Source organism: Sinohyriopsis cumingii, chromosome 16, assembly GCF_028554795.1.
Source record: "Sinohyriopsis cumingii isolate HCF-2022 chromosome 16, ASM2855479v2, whole genome shotgun sequence".
Taxonomy (NCBI): Eukaryota; Metazoa; Mollusca; class Bivalvia; order Unionida; family Unionidae; genus Sinohyriopsis; species Sinohyriopsis cumingii.
In genome coordinates this window covers 80,460,381-80,485,690 of record NC_142976.1, presented here as the reverse complement: position 1 = coordinate 80,485,690, position 25,310 = coordinate 80,460,381, and the positions used below count along the sequence as shown (strand labels likewise).

The window sequence follows — 25,310 nt, the reverse complement described above, 5'->3', positions numbered from 1 at the left end:
TTTGCCAATCAGTTGCTGGTGCTTGCGTAACACACAATAATGTATAACGTGGTTTTTTTTTAAAATTACAGCGGAGGGCCAATCAATTTCATAAAACAGTTGCATGGATACAGATTAACTTTTAATTAGTCACTCTGCAATCCTTGCTTGTTTATTTAAGACTAATCTGTAGCTACTGTGCAGTCTGACCACAGCTGACCAGAATATGAAAACATCCTGGGGGAAAATAGGGCACGTCAAAGTGAGAAACAGCGAGTTTTTTTTGCAAATTTCACACATACTGGACCAGGAAGATCGATCAATATTTAATGAAAACAAGGCTTTAAAAATGCCAAGAGAAACCTTCCGATTTTTGGTCCCAATCTCTACTTTTTTTTTATTCAGTCTCCCTACTTGGCATTTGAAAAGTTCATAGGTATGCCTATAAACCCAGCTTTATAAAAGTACGGTAATCGTGTGAATATTAAGGAATGAACAGCAATTACACATCAATGTACTTGTATAGTTACCGGTCAAAATTCCCTCTTATCACAAGCAAGTTTCAGGGTTTTAATGTTTATCTGGCCTGTACTTGTGTCGCAAAATGAAAGAAATTTGCCGACTATCAATTTAGGAGATAATGAAACATCAAGCTTTCCATTGTGTGCGGAAAGTTATGTTTGTTCAGCTAAAACACAAAACGAAAATTGATTGATGTTGATCTTAGTTGAACTATATGATAATTTTAGCCTTTATTATTACCACTCTTTGTGAACATGTACATTATGATGGTAATGTGCCTTGTACAATTAAACGTGCATACCTTTTTAAAAATTATTACCTCAGTTTGTAGGATAGCTTATATCACTGAAATTGAGAAACTCGTAAGTGCGTGATTCAACGTAAATGAAACAGTTACTAAGGACTAGCTGAAATGTTATCTGGAAGAATGCAATTTGGTCAGAACAATGAATAAAGCAAAATCTGCATCTAATATGTTTGGGAATAAGTAAGGATTTAAGTGACACTATGCATGCTTTGCACTGTGTAAGTACTGTATATTATAGTTCAGTATGGTCTTCCTGGTAAACTCAACCAGCCTGCGAATTATGAAGTCTGTATTTATCTTTATTTAACTTTGTGTTGGAGAAATCAGAAAATATGCACATGCAAAATAATAACAAAATCAATCATAGTACTTTAAAACAGTTTAATAATTGTTGTGTCACAGAAAGTTAGTCATTTTTTACATGCTTATGTCTTAGGACATGGAAAAAATTATTGTTTTTGCATGTCCCAAGATTTACAGCCATTACAGTAGTCAACAAAAAGACCTAAAAACTGTCAAGTTTAGACACTGGCCAGAAGATAACCCGACACCCCCCCCCCTTCTTCCAGGCCTTTATTTTTTCCTAAATTATTTGGCTTATACGTGAGCATATACAGTACACTGGTGGCCATATTGGATTACTTTGGCCATATTGGATTACATATGTAGCTATAGTGGATTACATTTGTGGCCTTACGGAGTACACTGGTGTCCATACTGAATTACACTGGTGGCCATATTGGATTATGTTTGTAGCTATAGTGGATTATATTTGTGGCCTTATTGGAGTATACTGGTGTCCATGCTGAATAACACTGGTGGCCATATTGGATTACATTTGTGACCATACTGGACTACACTGTTGTCCATACTGTATTTCATTGGAAGCCATATTGGATTACATTGGGGTCTCTATACTGGATTACACTGGAACCCATACTGCTTTATTCTGGAATCCATATTGGGTTAAAATGGAAGACATACTGTGTTACATTGGTTGCCTTATATGGATTACAGTTGACACATTAGACTATTAATTACACCTATGGTGTATTTTGTGACCAACATGTACAATTTTTAACAGCATTGCTTGCCCTGCTATAATCCACCAGTAAGACTGAAAGTGCCTCTGTCTCCTTTAATCAGTGTGTTATGTTTTTCTCCTCTTGATAAGAATGATAAAAAAACTACAGCAGAGATGGATAATGTTATCTTTTGCACAGTAAATGCCCCTTCCTTGAATTACAATTAATGTGAAGGTGGTAATTTGATAAAAGAATATAATCCCTGAAGTATACAAAATCCACAAGGTGTCATGCATATAGTCCTCAGGAAAGAATCACAGAATATTCCTTCAAGCGCATTGAGATTGAGTTCAAAGTCTGATTCCTGATTGATGTTCTAATTCAATATCAGAATAAAAAATGTGGACTATTATATGACCTGTCTATTGTGCAAAATCCATGCTGTCATCTAAATGTAAGTAAGTGTATGAAGCAAAAAACTCTGTACTGAGGAATGTAGAAAGCTGTGGCTAATAATCTACATGTATTTGATTCTCATGATGTGTTAGCCATTCATCAACAATTCAACCCTACCTCACTGAGCAATATTAGCATGAACAAGCACTTCAGTCGAGCCACTTCATTTAACCCAATTACCAAAAAAGGCTTCATTGTTGCTATTTCTATATGTAAGCCTAAAACAAAACCAAATTTGTCTTCTTCATGTGTAGCTCAACTGAACGCACAATCGCAACAGGCTGGTATACGGTAATGACAGGACCTTGTCCAGGATTTAATTTCACCACTGTCTGTTTCATAACTTCAACTGGATGCACAATAGCAACAGGCTGGTATACGGTAATGACATGACTTTGTCCAGGATTTAATTTCACCACTGTCTGTTTCATAACTTCAACTGGATGCACAATAGCAACAGGCTGGTATACGGTAATGACAGGACTTTGTCCAGGATTTAATTTCACCACTGTCTGTTTCACAACTTCAACTGAATGCACAACAGCAACAGGCTGGTATAAGGCAATGACAGAACCTTGTCCAGGATTTAATTTCACCACTGTCTGTTTCATAACTTCAACTGGATGCACAATAGCAATGGGCTGGTATACGGTAATGACAGGACCTTGTCCAGGATTTAATTTCACCACTGTCTGTTTCACAACTTCGAATGGATGCTTCATCCTAGTTGCGGAGTAGGATTCTCTGTAAATAAAGGCAGCAACTTTGGACCTTTCCAGTGGCCTAAGTGGTTAGAGCATCTGCTGCTTTGCTTGGCACTCAGTATTAAGAGGTTAGCTTTGCTTGGCACTCAGCACTGAGAGGTTAATGTTAGGACTGGTCACCTTGGTGTCAGGATAACATGACTGGGTGGGACATGATGCTACATATCTTTGGCATGATGCCCCAGTGTAAGACATCACTGTAAACAGCTAGATCAAAATAAAAAGAAGAAAAAATACACAGAACATGGCTGCACCTGCTTTACATGACTGACAGATCATGAACTTCTTGTTTTGTTTTGTTAGAAAGAGATATATGAAGAAGTGAGTTGAACATTCTCAAGCGAGTTGTTTTCTTGTGCAAATGCATTTTATACCATTTTTACTGACACCATTTCAAAGTCACATTCTGGCAAAGATGGTTGCTTGACATTCAGCATAACAGGATGCATCTCTGTGTATAATAAGTGTGGAGAACTTGTTTCAAAACTGATGCTCCTTCAAAGGTCAACCAATCCATTTCTTGCCATTCATGGTCTCCTTTCAGACACTGCTTGTGTGATACTTCTGCTCCACAAAAAGAGTCAGATGTGGTTTTTGTACTAGGATTGTGGTCTATGCTGCTTACAGCAGCAGTGTTTAAATTTGTCAACCTGGGTGGAAATCATGTCACATACACCTAATCTAATTCTGATAAAAAGTACAAAACATGATAGTATGAAAAGGAGAGACTAAGATAATACAATCATCTTCAAGATCTCTTCATACAGTTCAACCAAAAATACATGGTACTGGAGTCTTCAAACACTTATTCTGGCATACAGTGTTTGATATTAAGAAAGATCTCTTGTTTCATTCAGTGTATTGCATGCAATCATCTCTGTTAGAGCATTTTGTCTCATAGCTGGCTATGTCCCTTTTAACTAATGCCAAGAGAGATTCTAGAACAGATTGTTCCTGACACCCAAGAAGGTATGTGTAACTTGGACTTTTTTTACGCAGCTTTAACAATTTTTCAGCCATATCGCTACGATGTCTGCAGTGTGGCAGTTTATAGTGATGTCTAGCACTGGGGCATCATGCCGCAGACATGTAGCACGATGTCCCACCCAGTCACATTATCCTGACACCAGGCCGACCAGTCCTAACACTAACCTCTTAATGCTGAGCGCCAAGCGAGGCAGCTGTTAGTACCATTTTTGTAAGTCTCTGGTATGACTCGGCCAGGGATCGAACCCACGACCTACCGCATCCGAGGCGGATGCTCTAACCACTAGGCCACTGGAGCGGTTTACACCCAAGAAGGAAATGATCCATCAAACAAATTTTCCTGTCTCTCTCTCAAATAATTTTCTACATTCTATTTGAAAAAGCTTTTCATCTTCCTGGCATATCATATTGTTTCTCCAATCAATAGAGGGTGTTAATCCTTTTGGATTCACCTGACTTGGAAAGGTCAGCCAATCCAATGGTTTTGACATTTCTGCAAATTACTTGTATTATAATTGTAAAATGTAACTCGGGGTGGATAGGTGAGGAGTGAAATTAATTTCAATGTAAATTTTAACAGCTACAAGTGCAATGCTACCCTATTCAAAGTGGTGGAGGGTTCATGACTTCAACCCCCCCCCAAAAAAAAACTGCTTTAAGAAACTTGCACTTACACTCACTATAGGAGTGTTTCCTAATATAAGCTGGTAGATGTCCTGACAACATGCTGTGCTGTAGTGATTGGATCCAACAAGTAAATGCCTTTGCTCTTGTGTGCCAACTATCAAAGGTAAAAGAATGAAGAGGTAGAATGAGACCCTGGCAAGGCAGTTATCCTGACATCATCCAAAGGAGTGATTCAAGCAGGCCTAAGATGCAGCAATAACCTTAACCTTACTGGCTATAATGCTCATGAAAGATCCCTCTTAGTGAGGGAATGATAATCTCTCTTAATAGTAAGAACACTCATCTGGACATGGTGGCTACCTAAATCTCAGAGGAACCGTTAAGAGGGAGAATAAAGCAGTTTTAACACTTCCTTCTCTTTTTAGAGGCAGCAAAATAAAAACTGGACAAAACATCTCATCTTGATCATCCCCAGCACAGATCATACTCAGACTGGGGATCTCAATAGGAACAGAAGCTAATGAATGCAGCTGATTCTAAGAGAGAAACCTAGGCTGGCAAAGATGAGAAACTGAATCACAGTTACCCATGAACCCTGAAAAACCCTTTTCCTTCAACAAGGCATGAATTTTCTTCTCACCAAAGCAAAGGTGAGCAGGAAGACTTTGAAAGGTAGTGTCTCCAAGGAAGCTTCACCCAAAAGTTCATATAATGCCCAAAGAATACAAACGGTATCATCTTGGCATTCATAATTGAGATACTGATCTCTGATGGTGAAAGTAACTGATGACATCACAAAAATGAGAAAACAACACAGAGGGTGAAGCCACTAGTGAACCACACCCATCTCAAACTGGATTTGTCTATGTACAGAAAGGAGCATGGTTCTGGGTTGTGAATCAGTCTCCAGTAGAAACCAGTCCTGATCTAGGCACCAACTCAAGCGATGATAAAAACTGGATCCCAGAGGTATCTGAGTCCTTGTGCAGCCTTCAGTTTGCAAAGAGCATGAACTGGAGAGGATGCAAATGAAGTCTTCCTTTGGTAAGCAATTCTTCAGCATTCCTAGGAGACTGAGGTAAAGGTGAGCTGACAACAAAGCCTTAACTGAAAGACTCACTATGATAGACATAATCTGGTTGATCCTATTCACAAAAGTCCTGAGATAGGAAAAGATCTGACTTTTCTAAGTTGGAGATTAGACCCAGTTGAGTCATCATCAACCAAACATAAGGACAGGTCCTTCACAAGAATATCTATGATAATGTTGTGCATCAACCATTAATTAAAATAACGAAGGATGAGGACCCATTAAGACCTCAAGTGGGCCATTATTACTTCCATCACCCTGTTAAAAGTGCTTGGGTGGGGTCGGGTGGGGTGGAGGCAAGGCTGAATGGAAGAGCCCAAAACTTCAATACTTCCTGGGCTTCACAAAACCAGAGGAAATTCCTGCAGACTGGGAAGATGGGGATATGAAAGAATGCATCCTGAGGATCTAATGAGACACCCAGTCATTGGGCCTTATGGCACTTCTGACTAAGGAGGTTATCTGCACTTTTAAATATTCTCCTCAAAGAAATCTGTTCAAAGTGGATTATGAGTTCCATTATTTTACAACACCAAATATATCCAGAAATAGAAACTTCAACTTTGGTTGTTTTCCACTGCGTCATTCTAGAGAAAAGTGTACACCTCTTCCCCTAGACCCGTTTTGTCTGGCGAAAAGAAATAAATTGTATTAAAAGGGAACGTGTAGCCAAAATGAGGACAAAAGACAAAAATAAAGACGAATTTCATTGAGGGTCCTGACACATAATTATGAGCACGAGTTCAAGGGAAAAGAAGATGATATTCCACACACTGGATATGACTAAGACATCACACTAGGATCATACATTTTATTCTTGCCTGGATTTCCAATTATTAATTGAAAGAGGGAATACTGGACTGAGTACTTAACAGCCTGACAAAAGGGTAACACTGTATCAGTAGCAGAATATTTATTATTGCTATCAAACATACATTTAAGCAAGAGAAAAGATATAATAAACACAAAAAATCGTTGAACAATTTTTGACAGGAAAAAACCCACAGCAATGAAATAATATTATAATAAGAAGTACAATTTATAAGTATGCCAGCCCCACCCCCATTTACAGTGAGAAACAAATTTGAATCCAATTCAATAAAGATGAACCATTTCAAATAAAAGCTCATTGTTTTTCAATGTTTGCAATTTTATGCTTTCATTAATCACATGAGCCAAAATATAAAAGTAAATATTATTGTTAATGAGGAGATCTTGAGATAAGCTTGTTTCTTGCTGAATCATCTATATATCTTGTCTCATTTTATGTAACTTTCATGATGAGTTTTGTAGAAAAAAAGACTGTTTAAACCACTTATGCAAGGTTAAATCTTTGTAGCTGGCAATGATGTCTTATTGGTCAATCAGCCATTTAAAGCACTCCTTTATATCACCCCCTTTTTAACATGTAGTGAAGATATTGTACCAAATATGATCACTTGTAAATTTAACTACAAACAACATATACTCTGACCTGCCATCACATAATGCGCCAGGCAAATCTCAGTCTATGCTTTCGATTACACATAAGAAACTGCCTAGACCAATATTTGCCGGCATGTTATGCAACAAAAAACTGTTGTACAGTTAGCAGTCCGATTGAGCATTTTAGTGAGTACAAGTGGTTGTCGTTAAAGGTTATTGGGATTATTTTGACTCAAATGTACTTAAGCAGACACTTTCAAGGACTTCATAATTATGAAAAATATTACTTTCTGAGTATAGACTCAAATTAAATATGCTGCATGAAATTTTGATCACTTTTCCAAAGTTGAAACTCTTGTTTTATATGTATGATTGTATCCTATAGTAAATATGAAATATTTTGGGCATATAGAGAGGCTGATTTTTAAATGACACAATATCAGAAAATGTCACTCATTACCTAACCTAAGTGTAACAATTTTCACACTTTAGTCAATTTTTAAGTAATTCTCTCCTACTGGGCCACTATGCCATAGAACTGCACCCCTAATAACAGTAATAGGGCTTTTACGATTGACAAAGTACCATGATGGGTGGCAAAAGATATGGATCCAGAAAAGGGCAGTGACATAATAAAGCTGAAACTTTTTAAAAAATAGGCAAACTTTCAGATATCTTTCATGTTTCAGCCTATTTCAACCCAAATGAGAATTTGAAAATGTTTTTAATTTTGCAAAATCAGAACAAATATTGTACACATCAAGTCTCTGTATGACTGGTTGCCTGACTGTGTGACACGTTACATGAAAGACCCAATTATAACTAAACATTAGAACCAATACAGCAGTTACCTGGAATGGGTATTTCTTTTGGGTGGATGGGTAGTTAATCATCCATTGTTCTGGAAACTGCTAGAAATGACATAATCTCAGTCCACTTCAGATATCCTCATTACATGCTAGATTGTATAATGTTTAGCAATTACCCAGGTCAAGGAAAAAGTGTTAAATTAAAATAGGTTTCATCTATTGTCACTGCTGTCACTGGGAAATTACTTTGTAGTAATTAACAACAATCTGACAATAGCAAGAATTAATTGCATAATCATGGAATAGCTAAAAAAAGACAAGGTGTGGAACAACACAATTGAGCTTTATGTGAGACGGATGTCCAAGCTAAACTTAAACACCTATTCATTCCTCTTTTAAACACAATACCACCACCAGTGACCAATTTATCTGCATATATATAGTATTTTGGTCTGCTTCAGTTGTAAATAATACATAAACTGTACATGAAATGTGCAAACTACCCATTCTTGGTAAAAAGGGTGGCTAACCTGTTCAAAAATACAAATTCCATCAAGTATATCTTTCACATTGTTCTTTGAATCTGAAATTTCTGGATTGTCAGGACCAATTATTTTGGTGCAATAACATGCAATAGGCAACATTAGGAACCCCAATCATTTCTCTTACAGTTAAATGGGAGAGGTTTATCATGTGACAATGCTGGGGTTTGACTTGTAAAGGACTCAACATAGAAGTGATAGCTGTGAATGGGGATCTCTTTAAGCATGCTTGACTTCAACTCAAAACTGAAAAAAATCTTGTTAATTAAACATATATTAACTCCTAAGGAAAACAAAAATTGCTGGGACACTAGATATTATGTGACTATTACAAGGAGGGGGGTTGGGTGGGGGTGGCATCAGTTAATTAATCAATGAAAAGAAAAAATTCCCAGCAAAAACTGTATTGACATAGAAAAACATTCATATAAACCAAATAGACTCGCTTAGAAGTTGGGCCCAGATACAATATGCAATGACACATAATGCATCGGCAGATCTGGGTTTATACTGTCTGTTAGGAGTGATCAGTAGAATAAAAACACTGACTATGATCTGCTAGTGTATTATGCAACAGCAGATCAGGCTCTATACTGTTCGCAGTCTGACTCAATTTATGAACAAACATATAAGGAGCCTGTCATTATTGCAGAATTAACAGAAAATATCTTGACTGCTCTGATGGCCTAAATAGAGCATCCATCTCAGATGCAGGAGGATGCAGGTTTGATCCTCTGCCAAGTCACACCAAAGACAAATATCAATGGTAGTTGCAGCTGCCTCGCTTGACATTCATCGTTAATAGGTTAGTGTTAGGACTGGTTGGCCTGGTGTCAGGATAATGTGACTTGGACATGATGCTATAGGTCTGTGGCATGATGCCCCAGTGCTAGACATCACTATAAACTGCCACCACAGACATCGTAGTGATATGACTAAAATTGTTAAAGAAACATTACAAATCCAAATGACACACTTACAGAAAACATCTTATAAGAATGTTCTAATGGTATATCAATCAAACTGTATTACAAAACTTGGCTTGCACACACAGACATAAACACATACAAGCACAGACGAAAACATAAATTGGAACTATTACAAAACTGCACATGTTCAGGTATGATTTAAAGGACCAATTTATGCCAATTCTGATACATAGTATCCTTGTGAAATTAACTTTTTCCATAATACAGATATTGAAATCTGAATGCAGAAAATTTGAGAAAACTTGCAAATTACTTTAGCTAAACTTCTTTATAAGTACTGTGGTCAGACATTAATAGAAAAGTTATAAAGTATGATTTGTGAATGCGTTAGTTTTCCCCGAAAATGACTAAATAAGACAACTTACTAATTAAATTCTGGTCAAATAATTTTTTATATTTTTATTGTTTACAGTAACAAACTGGAAGTTTGCAATCTGACAAAAATCTAACTCCATCTCCACTGATATATTTATGGTATGCAAAAATATTTCAATGCCCACAAAAGGTATTTCTCCAAATAACTGACACATACAGCCACATCCAGTGTTGTCCTGTTATTTGTATTGAATGTACAGGTTTCTTAAAAGTGGAGACTCCTGAACAAGTAATTCCTATTTTAAATTCTGTAAAACTGTAACTATGGCATAACAATAAGCTTGAAGTTTAACCCTTCTGCATCTGTGTCACCAGGATATAACACATAATAAAGTATCTTGCATGATAACTTGTATCACATTCTGTTAGTTGACACAACGGATAAAGCATCATCTTCTAAACCTAAATCAATTATTCTCCCCCGCAATGACCTCTGGCTTTCCTCTACACCATTATCTTGGAATCTTCAACATCCAAAAGTTGATATGTTTGTGAAGTTTAAAGTAATATTTCATGGAAAAAGAGGAATATAATAATCATAAAAATATCTACTGGATTTGTCATTTTAATAAGGTAACCATGAACTGGAATCCTTTGGCACAATAATCCATTGGGCTATTATATTTTATTCTGAATTACTTCATAAGAACATGATGTGTTTTTCAAGAACACACTTTTCCATGGTATACAGACATAAAGGCAGCTAAACAAACAAACAATGTTTCGCTACAGTGAAAAGTGTGATAGGGGGCACAACTGTGTCTAAACGAAATAATGGCAAGAAAAAAGAACCCATAAATTGTCAGTCATGTCATGGTACATTAAGTCACTCTGCAATTACCACATATGCCTCAGTTATATGACTTGTAAAGTAAAATAAAATGTATGCCACTGAAAAAGCTACTTCATAAACATTTTATTCAAATTATTGTTAATGTAAGATCTGAGAAAATAGTATCTTCTGATCACTATGTATAGTAATACAAGAGTCCCTTGAAGGGACCCATGTTCTAATGTATGAAAAGAATTTCCAGTAATTCAACATAAAACCATTTCTTCTCTTCAACTGCTGAATGTTGAAACTATCTCATATTCTTGAGTAACAAGATTTTCATATCAGCCATATCTGATTTAAGATCAGCACTATGTTCATTTAGGACAAACTAGACACCCCATGTTAATTAATATTACCAGTTTCCATTCAGGAGAATGTGTGACAGAATTTTCAAAATGTTCTTTGTGAAAAACCATATTTGAGGTCAGATTAGTACCATTTTCATTCAGGACCAACTAGATATTATAACTGTTCGTCTGGTGAAACCCCCATTCTTGATATGTCTTTCCATTTATTAGGAGTAGCAATAACAAGACTTGTAAGATGGCTGCCACTGTGAGCATACTGGATGTCTGGTTGGTACGGTCTTTATTCAGGACTAATTAGACATCACAATAGGTGTTCTGTTGAAAATCTAATATTAATATGACTTTCCATCTAGTAGAAGTGACAATATTTTCAAGATGGCAGCTCAGGTGACCATACTGATCTCTGAGCAGCACCATTTTCATTTAGGAACAACTAGACCTTGTGATGAGTGTTTGTAAAGTTTCAAGGTAATCCTCCAAGTAGTTTAGAAGGAGTAGTGATGGCAAACTTGTGCCAAATGAGAGATGAATATTGGACAACAGATGACATCCCTTAAGCTCTTTTGGTTTATGACCAGTAGAGCTAAACACGATATTATTTCATAACTGTGATTCAATCATGAAGTGAGATATGTAGGCTCCCATTGTCTCTCAAATATGAGTGATGGTAACAATTACATTTATTGCGCATCATCTGATACACAACGGTAAAAATTTAAATCAGGAATATCTAAAACAAATTAATCACATTATATACCACCTTATACGTCATGACCAACTGCACAGAGTATAGACCCAGATCTGCCAGGGCATAATGTGCAGACAAACTGGAGTCTACCACATATACTTGCTTATGAGTCTAACTGCATTCTGCTCAGACCCAGATCTACCATCATATAATGCAATGGTAGATCTGGGTCTGTGCAGTTTCCTAGGAGTAATCAGAAGAACAAACAACACAGACCATGATCTGCAGATACATTATACTATGGCAGATCAGGATCATTGTTGTTTGGAATTGTATGTTGTATTTTCTACTGATTACTTCCAATAAACTGCAGATACCCAGATCCCATGGTGTATTATGTAATGGTGTAATCTTAATGTAAAGCCTGGTACCAATTATTTTTCAATCAATTAAGTCCTTCAAAGGTTAATGAGTAGAAACAAAATTGGAAAGCTAAGCCAAAACAAAAGCCAAGCAAAGCCAAACATGGACCATAACTCGAAAATTCTGCTGGAAAATGGAGATAATCAAAATTGACCAAGGTAATCTTAACATAAAGCCATACACCAAACCTGATTTCAATCCATGAAGTTCCTCAAAACATACTGTTCGGAATTGAGATTTGTGATGGCATGAGACAGGATGGATCAACATGGGCAACAATTTTGCCCCCTCCATAGACATAGTGGGAGCAGAACAAAATCAATGCAAGTTTTCATGTGTTTATTATTAATCATAAACTTGTGCTATTAGAACTGTTGGGTTAACCTAGCCCTTACAAAACTTGATAAAGTTTGAAAGACCTGCAATAAAATGCCCTCATTAGCATATCATACAGTAAATTAGATAAAATGAAGTCATATTAACATTACTTCAAAAGCAAAATTCACTTTTAGTAATAACAATAATATCATAAATCAATACTAAGAAGCACACAGTTTCAATATTAAAAACAGACACACAGTTTCAATACTAAAAACAGTCTAGCATTTAAACATAGAGAACTACATTTAAAGTCAGCTCATGTCTAATTTATCCATGTGGCCCCAGGTATACTTTACCGCAGCTGAAGTGCTTAATTGAACAGTGATCATGAGAGATATCTCACCTGGCTGAAATCCATGAAAGATATGGCCCACCTTTAATTACCAAACAGGTGAAACTCAGGTAGAAATTCCTGCATATCAAGTTGAAATGTCTCTCTTGCCCCTGGGTACATGTAAACACCACAATTTCCTGAGGGGTGAGGATGAACTGTCGTTCTTAGAGTTGTCACAGTTGCCCAACCTATGTTTCAATGTTGTTCCGTGTTAACTGGCTAACATCTCCAGCTATAATGAAATGATTAATTATACTGTAGTAAGAACTAGCCAGAGATAAACCCATCTAATACCTGGGCCCACAGATAAAACCTCCCCATTCAGAGGACAAACAATGCCAGATAATTACTGGCCAACCCGAACTGGGCAATCAAAGCACCCTGATAATAGACAAGTAAACACCTTTTGATTGGAGAGAGTTACAGTGAAAATGATGTGAAATTTCCTTATTTATTAAGGCTGCCTGGATCAGCATAATGAGATATTTATCAGATTTATTTAAATTAGACTTCTGCCAGGCAACCCCCCTGGTAATTATCTTTCTTATCAAACATTTACCTTTGAACTTTTTTGTTTTAACAGGACAACCAGAACTGCAGATAAGAATGAAGGTAACTCCAATTATAATTAATGTTTTCATTTTGTGATAAAAAAAACTCCAAGTAATTTCATAACATCAGCTGTATAAAATATGCATAAATTGTTTCTTCTTTTTCTGCCAAAAATGAACAAAACAAAATCTGCATGCATTAGTTGAGTTTATCAAAACAAATATTTGATTATTGATTGTATGCATGAATATGCAAATAAATGTATAAAACTTGAACAACAAAATAGGAAGATGCCCAAGGTACATAAAGTATGAAAGACAAGTAACTGGCAAAATGTATATATAAAAAAGATAAACAGGAGGCTTTTGGGGCCTGATTAAATCACTAGATGAGATTTTGGGGCCTGATTAAAACAACAGATGGGGTTTTGGGGCCTGATTAATTCAACAGATGGGTTTTTGGACCTGATTAAAACAACAGATGGGTTTTGGGGCCTGATTAAAACCATAGGTGGGGTTTTGGGCCGGATTAGAACAATACTTGGGTTTTAGGGTCTGATTAAAACAACAGATTGGTTGTGGGGCCTGATTTAAACAATCCAAAACAAACTATATACATCTGACCTCATTACTGAACAACAAAAGCATGCTCTATAGCCCTTGATAGTAGAAACTGAATATGGTCTCTCTTCAGAAAGGAAGAGAAAACATTCAATCAATGTGCTCAGAAAGGGGCAACTAGTACTATTATGTTCCCTACAGCAACAATTACAAATGATTCTCCACTTGACATTATAGACCTTGAAAACAGATCGTCTCCTGGATAAACTGATGCACTTGCAACTTTGTTAAACAAATTTGTCCTGCTAGAGAGATCATTGAGATGAGCGAAGTTTGAAGATGGAGAATCTGCAGATTGTTGTGGAGGAGACCTCATGTGCTGTGACAGAAGGTCTCTCCTCTTGAGTACTATCCTTGGCTGGTCTACCAGCAGGTTGAGAAGATTAATGAACCACAATCATTGGGGACATGGAGTGCCTACCAAAATGAGCTGAGCAGTGGAGATCCTTACTTTCTGAGGTACATGTGGAACATCTTGGAGGGTGGGTAGACATAAGTAAACAGGATCCCAATTCAGGCTTAAAGCATCCACTGCTCATTTTTTCTGGTCTAAGTCTGGGGAAATGCAAATGGGGAGCTTGTTGTTTAGCACTGTCACAAAAAGTCCACTTAAGGTCTGTCCCAAAGTCTGAACAGGAAATCTATATTGGTGCAGAGACCATTACACAAGGACTATCTTGCCCATCTTGGACAGAAGGGTTGCCAAAATATTATTGTGCCAGGAATGAGGGTAATCCATTCCAAGGCTGCTCAGTGAAGGAGATTTCAAACCTCCATGCAGACAGATGGCACATGTGTGCCTCCTTGTTGCTTGAGGTATGATATCATCGACATATTGCAGGGGGAGACCATCACACAATAACTTATTTTGTACATGCACCCCTGAAGGGATATAAACACTGCCCTCATTTCCAAATAGTTGATATTTAGAGCAGATTCTCACTGGGACCATTAACCCTGAAGAATTAGCCCCTCTGGTTCCAGATGAGAACCCCACCCAGAATCTTGCTCATCTTCAAACTCCCAGAACCTCCAACAGGGTCAGGATATTGACGATCCTGTCCACGGGACATGTACTTATCTTCTGTTCATTAGAAAATTAATTCAGGACAAAATCTGATTTCTCTATGTCTGGTACAAGATCAAGCCAAGTCACTACAGACAAAATGTGAGATAGGTCTAGTCTGAAGGACACTAACCAGCTGTCGTGGATCAACCAATCTTCAGAAGTTTGGAGGATAGGGATCCCCAGTGAACCTCAAATAGATGGCAGCTATTCTCATGACCCTGGTAAAAGCTCCAAGTGTGGAGGACTACGCAGAATGGCAGAGCATGAAACATCCTCATCCAAGCAAAGCCAGAGGTACTTCATGTGAGGAGGAATGAGATATGAAGTATGTGTAGAGAAGGTCAATGTACACTGCCCAGTAACAAGGTTTTGTTGCATTCCTGAATGTGTTTGTGGTCTTTGTACTGAAAGGTTTCTCTTTTAAAAGCTTGCTTAAGCAAGAAAGGTCAATAATTAAATAAAATTTTCCCAAATTGATTGGTATGAGGAAAATCCAGAAGTAAGGCTGGAGGCAGCAAACTGAACTCCCTCTCTACTGCACTCTTCTGGAGAAACATGTACTACTTTTAATCACAACAGATTCAACTGGTGGAAACACATTTCAACTGGCGGAAACATTTGAGTGTGTGTCTAATTTGGATTTTTAACGTAGCTTGAGCAATTTTTTAGCTACGATGTCTGCAGTGTGGCAGTTTATAGTGATGTCCAGCACTGAGGCATCATGCCGCAGACATGTAGCATGATGTCCCACCCAGTCACATTATCCTGACACCAGGCTGACCAGTCCTAATACTAACCTCTTAATGCTGAGCAGCAAGTGAGGCAGCTGTTAGTACCATTTTTATAAGTCTTTGGTAGAGGAAGATGTCAAAATTGAAGTTGGTATTGCCTTTTAATGACAGAGAGGACATACCCATCATTTGTGATATCTGATCAAAGCTCTGAAAAAAGATTTAGCCTGGCACCGACAGTAATCAATGGCAAAAGAAAACACTGCAGGAAAAAGAGTTGTTGTTGCTACATTTGTTTCAGCACATGGTAGGCTATACATGTCAGACAGCATAACTTGGAGGAATAACCCAGAAAAACCTCAGTAAGAACCACGAACCCAAGGGAAGCCAATGGCAAGATACAAACATTGGCCAAGCCTGAAACTCGAACCCACATGGACAGAGATGAGATAGCACCGATCTGTAAAGGTAAGCACTGTAGAGCACTCAGCCACTCAAAGCCCCACAGGAGAGAGAGAGAGTGAATCCCTAAGGCTACCTTTGCCCCTTTCCTTAGGAAAAGGGGAAGTGCCACCAAGCTTCCTTCCTGGTCCATTGCAGTATACCCTTCTAGTGCCTGACTCCCAAGGAGGAGCTCTGATTTGCAGTTGTTGTCCTGAGACAGTGAGGCTTTGAAGAACATTAATAAAAGACCCTGTGGTAAGTCTGGATGATATTGCTTTTTGGCTGGTTTCAATAGGCCAGGAATAGGTGTGAGCAACAGGTGTTGCTGGGCTCAGAAGTCACATAGTGGATGAGTCCTCCTATAAGGGTCTCTATACATCCAGAGCAGTAGATGTCAGAATATTCTTACTGTTTCCCAGCAAGACCTTGGATGTGTCCAAGACAACATATCTGTGGAGGCAGAGAAGCTCCCTTCATATAGCCAAGTTCATGGATAATGCATGAATTGATGTTCTAGCCACTACTTTTAACAAATGACAAAAGGCAGCTTGCAACAGATTCATTCTTCAGCAGGCTAAAAGAAGCTGCAGAAAAAAGTTGGCATGTGAGGCTGTATAGCGAGAGAATCAAGCCACAGATCAAACTGGCAAGGATAGGGATAACAAAGTACCTATGCAAGCAAGAAAAGAAATCTCAATCATAATCTATGTTACCTAAAACAACTGTGTGACTGGGGTCACCTAAAAGCAAGGTCATGAAAAATGTGAACAAAAAATGGCAATTACTCAAGAGAGAGCCAATTCTGAGCCAGGATAAAAACCGACCTGAGGGCATTTTCACACTGCAAAAATAATGCACATAATGAAAATGCTCAATTCATGATGTATGACTCAATGCTAAGGCAAACAAAAATGAAATGAGACCTAGTGCATATAGGCCTGTGTCATGGGCTAGGGTGTTAGGTCTTTCCAGAAATCACCCAATGGGAGGATCAATTCTCATATGGTCAAGGGTATTTTCTGGAAAAGAGTAAGCTATGCAACAGCAACAGGTTATGTATCACAGATATTAAAAAGACGAGCTGCATGGGCTAAACATTAATCATCTTAGCTTGGCTACCAGCTGCTACCAGGATGTTCGATGTCAAAGTTGCTCAAGACAGTCAGACTTGGAAAGTCCCTTTAAAGAATGTCCAGTTTTACTAACAGTGCTTACAAAGCATGCTGGATCTTTTTATATAAAACTGGAAAGCCTTGACAGCTGGGATACTCTCAATATAATATAAAAAATTTCATTGAGTATAATTTGTTCAGAAGTTGTTGAAAGTTTTTTAAAATCATTATTTCAGTGACAGCACTAATATCTGACAGCAGGTTTGGCATGAATGCATAACATTGATGCCTAGATGCCAACATTGGTGGAGTTGTGAGGATGATAAAATGAAAACTGAACAATACAGATGGCTGCACAATGGATGACAGGGGTTTACTCCTTCTTCAACAAAAGTCAGAAATGGATGAAACTTCAGATAAAGTTGAACAAACACAATCAGATATGTCTAGAAAGTTGCATTTATATGAGTGTGAGCAAAGAGCTTCTGTGATGTATGTTACAGCAACAAAGGTCACTTACTACCACAGAAAGTGAATTTATTTACTGCCATGGCAAGTGGAACTGACTCTTTGCCATCTGCTAATGTATATATGAGATGCTAAATATTGCCTTGTATTCCCAGAGATGCATATAATAGTTGCTAACTACACTCTCTCTGTCCCTGTTGACTCATGCATGCATTTCCGGCCAAGGATTTGGGAAACCCCTGAGATGCATATAAACATTTCACACTAAAGCTTTGCATTGGAACAAATTGCAAAGATCGGGGAATTTTTTAACAATATTTAGCCAATGAGAATAGTCCTTACACAAAATGATGAAAGTGTTCTATTTGTAGTTTTACAGCATATAAGTGGGAAGTTCAACTGAAAATGAGGTTAGTTGCAAAAGTGAAACAAAATGGCAACATTTATGTATTCAGATAATTTGGACTAAAATTTTGAAGGATTTGAAGGTGATGACATTGCAAATTACATTGAGTTTAATGATGATGAGATTCAAGTCAAAGGATCAGACATTAGTACAAGTCCTGTTTTGACACCTGATATTTCAGATATATCTGAATCTCAGGATGAAACACGTGACGATCTTGGATGGCTGGAACACACTGGCCAGTACATGTGGATGATTTTACAGCAGATTCAGGGCCAATATTTCACTTCAATGAAAATACAAGTGAGAAGAAATATTCCAGCCACTTATAGTTGAAATGAACAGATATGTCTAAAATATGTGAGAAGCCTGATCGATGGTGGTCACCTACTTTGGTTGCAGAAATGATGGAATTTCGGGGAGCACTTGGTAAGTGTTTAAAATTTTATTTTCTCATTAAATTATATAGTTTGTATGGGACAAGACTGAACTAGAAAATGTAGACAGTGTGTGAACACTAACTCAAGTAGCTCTCAAGACAGGTTGCCATTATGACGCTCTCGGGTTTAGCCTACAAAACAGCTGTTAGAAGACAGGCAGCTTAGCAAGTTTCATTGGGAGAGCACTTAGTACTTGCAGAAGATAAAGAGTTAAGTGCCTTGTTCAAAGACACACCACAGTAACCAACACAGGCTGATCCAATGGTAGGATTCAAACCTGCACCCTTATGGTCACCAATCCAGCATGCTATCTAGTAAATGTAAAATTTGTTTCCAGTTTATCCATAGGTTTCCCCGTCACATTATTAACAGAATGTTTTCAAGATATAAAAGAAAGAATCCAAATTTAATTATTCTCACTTTTCTGGAACTGATGAGGAATCCTGAATCTCACCATTTCTTTATGAAAGCTCTAATATAAAAGGATAACCCAGTCTCATTCAACATGAAGAATGATTAAAGCATGAAACTAAATTCCCATTCATTTAGAGGATTAATTCTTCTTGTTCTGAAATTTTACCGTACTTATCAAGGACTATTAATGCCCCTGCTTCCACAACCTTGTAGCATGCAACATATATAAGATAACTAGGGAATACACTAGAAACAGGATTTTGCGTAAAAGGGGTACAAAATTACATAATCTGGCAAATTTGCTTTAAATGAATCATAAAGTTCAAGCCATAGTATTTATTACACAATTTGCAACAGCTTAATTATTACTCGACAACTACAGTGTATTTCATTCCATTATAAACTCTTGATCAATACATGGTGAAATTTAGACTGCATGGGCCTGCACGGTAAAGTGATAAAACTCAATCAATTTTTATATGCTCTGTTACTTTAATCACATAATTAATAAGCTTTGGACTCAAAAGGCTTTGTTTTCTCCCGTCATTTTCTGATTGGGGATTTACTGCTTGAGAAGATTAACTTCAGTTCTTGGTCCAAGTTTTTGTAGATTAAGAAACTGTCAATTAAGTGGTGATTTAATGAGATATTTTTGCCCTGAAGACTTTGTTATAAAAATCAGGCTTCGATCTTATTGATTTATGAAAACAATGGCCAACTTGTATAAATCCTTTGCATACACTGAGCATGCCACAGCCGTGTTATTATGAGCTACAGAGTTCTAATAACTATATCTGACTAACAAGCAAAGTGATTCATTTTTCACCATTCCTTTTCATCTTGGTTCAAAAATGTAAAGTGAAAGATATGCATTATTTCCTATTAGAAAATATGACAATTCATGACAACAGAGCTTACATAACCTTTGAATTTGGATCCAATGATAACCTATGATGGCATTTCCAAGACCAATTTCTATCATATTTGACTAAGGAAGACATTATTTTAAGGTTAAAGTAGGGTAATCTCAAACATCAGGTAGGTATGGACATTTCATGTGTGACTGACAAATGCTTACTATTTCCTGTAACCCACATACCATAATGCAACTGATTATCAAGAATCTCAATAATATCCTCAAGGCCATATGAGCAATATGTCAGAACAGAGGTTTTTTTAAAATGCAGTTCAAGCTTGTCTAAATTTTCCATTCTCCAATCTTTCAGTGAAGTCTAAATTTGGGCAGGCTACTAAAAGATATATTTACATAACTATTTACAATACTAACTACACTTTAAACTCTTCAAGATTTGGCAAAGAATAATGAAATGTTTTATCAATATTGCTATAACTGTATTTAGGGTAATTCATATTATGGGGCAAATCATCTGACTCGATTAAAAAATTAGGGAAATTTTTTCAGAATACTGCTGAGACTGAATGAAGAAATTAAGGCCTGACAATGTCTAGTGAGTTTTTGAGCATTCGATTGAGTTTTCAACATGACTGAGATATTTATAAGCTCTTTTAATAGTCTGAACAATCCACCTTGAGATGGTGGCTGCGGAAATATTATAAGTACCTTTCAAAGTGAGAAAAATATGGTTATGACCCTTTGGTTTTTTTTCCTTTTGATATAGACAAAGAGAACCGTCCTCCGCACCTGGGACTGGGATTTCAACATGAACAAGAGCTGCTGAAGATAATAATAATAATAATAATGAGGACTTTGTATAGCGCCTAATCTTTAGAAGCTCTAAGCACTTTACAACATTAGACAACACCTGTAAGGTAAGAAACATAATAATATCATTACAAAAACAAACAAATGAAATTAGAAAAACATTAAAAAATAAAAAACATGCTGAGAATATTTCAGGTAGGAAACATTATTAGGTCTTTAAGTTTGTTCTTGCAGTCAAAATAAGTGAGTTTTGAGAGCTCTCTTGAATGTGATCACTGTGTCTTTGTGTCTAAGTTCAGTGGGCAATTCATTCCACGTTGCTGGGCCCTGGTATGCAAAAGAACGCTGTCCAAATGACATTTTTTTCATAGTGGGACTAATGAGTATACGATTGTCAGAAGAGGAGCATAAGTATCTTGCTGGTGTGTACACATGGGTGAGATCGGATAGGTATGTTGGACTAGAGTCCAACAGTGCAACGTAGCACAAAAAACAAATTTTGTATTTGATTCTGGATCAAATGGATAGCCAGTGTAGGGTACAAAGCAGTGAGGAGGTGTGCTCTGATCGTGGTACTCTAAGTATGATCCGAGCAGCTGTGTTTTGAACTTTTTGAAGTTTCTGGAGTAGATATTGAGATGAACCAGACATAATTGAGTTACAATAGTCCAGTCTTGAAAGTACTAACGAATACACAGGTGTTTTAGTGGCATCAGCTGAAAGATATTTGTGAACTGAGCTGATGCGTCTCAGCTCAAGATATGCAACCTTGCATATGTTCATGACATGTTGGTGCAATGTGAGAGTACTGTCCAGAGTAACACCTAGGTTTCGTACTGATTGTGTGAATTTAATGTTGGCATTGCTGATATTTATTGTTTGAGGTAAAGGATGTGAATGAGAAAGTCTTTTTGTTGTGATCAGAATGGCCTCAGTTTTATCATCATTCAGATAGCTGATTCTTCATCCAAAGGAAGAGAGACAGAATCATAGTTACCTCTGAAACATAAAGAACTATTTTCCATTGACAAAGCTTGAATTTCACTTTATCTCCTTTAGAGGAGAAAGACTTTTTAATGTTCTATAAGGAAGATTCACTCAAAGGTTTATAAGGAGGTTTCAATAGCCATTAAACACAAGAGGTTACGCCTTGGCATAAGGAAGGAAAAGACTCATCTCTGGAGCTGAAAGTACTTGATCATTACCAAAAGTCATGGGCCTGACTGTATAGTGGAGCCCATACAGAATTTAAGACTATTAGAAAGGGCTGCTCTATTGCTATTAATGGTGGATATATACTGAGTAATCCTTTTCTTCAAGGAAAATAAGAAGAAAAATCTGCAAATACAGTTAAGGTGGGAAGGCAGATATGATCCATGCATTTCTTACTGCACAAATCATAGAAAGGGCTCCACTTGTAATCCTATATCTTTGGTAGATTGTTCATCTGATTTTAATATGATCCAGATGTGATGGAGGAGGTTCTGAGGAGTTCTCAGCATTGGGGATCCTCTGTGCTGTGACAGTATATCTTTTACTGGTGGTAATTCCCTGGGATCATCAACCAAATGAATGAGGAGATCACTGTGAACCACAACTGCTGCAACCAAAGAGAAACTATCAGGATGAGCCATAACATGATATGTGGAAACCTGAGGGATTATTCTGAAAGGTATTTAGAAACTAATGAGAATGCATTTCGAAGATTCTGTTGAGAGGTACACAGACAGTTTCTTGGCAGGTGAGAAAATCCATCCCTACATAAACAAAATTCTAAGAAGGGACAAGATCCCAATTCTCTTGATTTTCCTGATTAGGGATTAAGCCTAGTCCTTGGAGATTAAGCCTAGTTGAGTCCTTTTCTTCCAAAAGACAGGCAGATACCTCAGAAGGGCATGTCCAAGGATGTTGTGCATCAACCAGTCAACTCTATGGACATTAAATGAGTCAGTATTACACCCATCACCATGGTAAAGGCTCTGGAGTGGAAGCTAGCCAAATGGAACAGCCCAACACTGTAAGCTCTATTGTACCAGACAAAACTGCAGCCATTTTATGTGGGCAATAAAGATGGAGATCTATGGAGATTGTCCAAGTGTTTGGCCAGGTAGCATTCCTGACTAAGGTGGTTGCATTCTTCTTGAACTGATTCCCCAAAATAAATTTATTTAAATGAAAAAGATGAGGTGAAATTTCCTTCTCTCTTTCAAACTAAGAAAATCCACAAATAAAGTCATTGAGTTCTTATGTCATCCTAATATGATCTTCAGATGAGTAATCACCTCTTCCCATGGTGGTACAAGCTGGAACTGATGAACAAATGGGGGGGGGGGTGTCCTTGAAAAAGGACTTGTAATAAAAGCCAGAAACACTCCTTTATTGTGGGAGAAATGCTAACATCATTTGAGAGGTCCTGCCAAATTGCAATTAAAAAAAGCTCTAGCATCTACTGGAATGTTATAAAGAGGATGACTCTGCAGGCGAGGGTGTGACTCTCAAGGGTAACTGCCTGCCTCCTTAGAAAAGAGGGAATGTTCCCTAATCTTCTTCCCCATGACCCTCTGGCCACCTCATCAGAGAATGACAAGCAAAAAGAATGTAAACTGACTTCTATGATAATTGCTTCCCTGTTAAAAATGCTTAGGATAGACAAGTATGGACCTTATGGATGGGAGCATTTCTTCACCAGTTCTGCGAGCAGCCTTCCTGAGGGTTTTGGTTTAATCAAATAGAACCTTTGATGAATCCAAGACTGCATCTCTGTGGAGGTGCAGAGGATCTGCAGAGACTGCCATATCCATCAACAGTCTGTGTCCCAATATCTCAACCATGACCTCAAATAGTCTCTGCATGGCAGATGGAGGCAAACATTCCTCCTTCAACAGACAGAAGAAGAAGCTGGAAAAAGATCATCATATAAGTCTATCATATCTAATGTCCATGTCTTCAGTTCCAAAGCCTTGAGGGCCCTGATAGGAAGATGAGCCCATGTACCCATTAAAATCTCTGCCTGAGAGGCACCAAAGTCCAAGGGGTGGTGGGTGGGGGTTAAGAGGCCAAGCATGTGAATGAACTTTACAGCTATTGGTCAAGACAAGGGGATAATGCATTAAATAGTGGTGAATCTGCATGTCCAACATTGGCTGTACATGGAAATACCTTTTGAAACAAGAGAGGATTCAAGTCTCTGATGATTCCAAAAGTTTGGAATAGACACCTGGAGGAAGCAGGCAGTAAACCTCATTTATCACCATATCAGAAGTAGTAAATGGAAATAAAGTAAGAACTGGGAAGAAAATAAATACACCACAAAAAAGGATACAATTGACAGTAGAATTGCCAAAAGACAACTTTAATGATGAAGTGTGTAGCACCCAAGAGGCAAATGCATAAATGCAAGAGTACAAGAACCATCTATCACATCTAGCAAAAAGCAACAATTCTAAAGCATTTATCCATCTACCATGGCCTGCCCAAAACAGTGTTTTTAAATTGTCTATCCATCTAGTATATCCACCCAAAAGCAATTCTAAGGTGTCTATCCATCTACCATCTCCCACCAATAAAAATTATTCTAAAATACCTATCCATCTATTTTGTCCAATCAAATGATTATAATGTCTATCTATCTGCCACGTCCAACCAATAACAGTTTTTAAAAATACCGTTAGAACATCTGACCCGGATGTGGGAGGTCATGGGTTTGATCTCGGGCCAAGTCGTACCAAAGACTTACAAAAATGGTACTTACAGCTGCCTCGCTGGGCATTCAGCATTAAGAAGTTGGTGTTAGGACTGGTCGGCCTGGTGTCAGGATAATGTGACTGGGTGGGACATCATGCTACATGTCTGTGGCATGATGCCCCAGTGCTAGACATCATTATAAACTGCCACATTGCAGACATCATAGTGATATGACTGAAAAATTGTTAAAGCTATGTTAAAAATCCAAATCACATCACAACTCCTAAAATACCTATCCATCTATTATGTCCAATCAAAAGCTGTGATCAAAATGTCTATCTACCATGCCTGCTAAAAGCAGTGATTCTGAAGTGCCTACCTATTCATGATGTCATGCCAAAAACAGTGATTCTAAAATACCTATATATCTACCATGTCCAATCAAAAGCTGTGATTAAAATGTGTATCCATCTACCATGTCCAGATAAAAGCAGTGATTCTGAAGTGCCTATCTGTTCACCATGTCATGCCAAAAACAGTGATTCTAAAATACCTATATATCTACCATATCATGCCAAAAACAGAGATTTTGAAGATGTCTTAGCAGAAGTAGGATACTTGAGATTTAAGTAACAACTGTCTTCATTCATTAAATACATTTTTGTCAATTTATTTTCTATAACGCAGTTCCCCATGACATTACATCACAAGGAGGGTCAAAATGTCCAAATGTCTAGTAGCATGTCATTTATGTTTATGTTTGCAGGTCAGTGCTGCTGAACCTGAATCTCACATAGCTAACAAGATCTCTGACATATGA

At 37.5% G+C, this 25,310-nt stretch overlaps 1 protein-coding gene across 1 annotated transcript in view; it reads right to left on the bottom strand.

Annotated features, from left to right (window-relative positions):
* Positions 1-1,172: 1,172 nt before the first annotated feature.
* Positions 1,173-25,310, bottom strand: part of LOC149780880 (uncharacterized) — a 78,315-nt gene continuing 54,177 nt past the window's right edge. Inside the window, exon 5 of the mRNA XM_089936432.1 lies at positions 1,173-3,033. Coding sequence (XP_089792558.1) covers positions 2,508-3,011 — 504 coding nt within the window. The 5' untranslated portion in view covers positions 3,012-3,033 and the 3' untranslated portion in view covers positions 1,173-2,507. The remainder of the gene's footprint in view (positions 3,034-25,310) is intronic.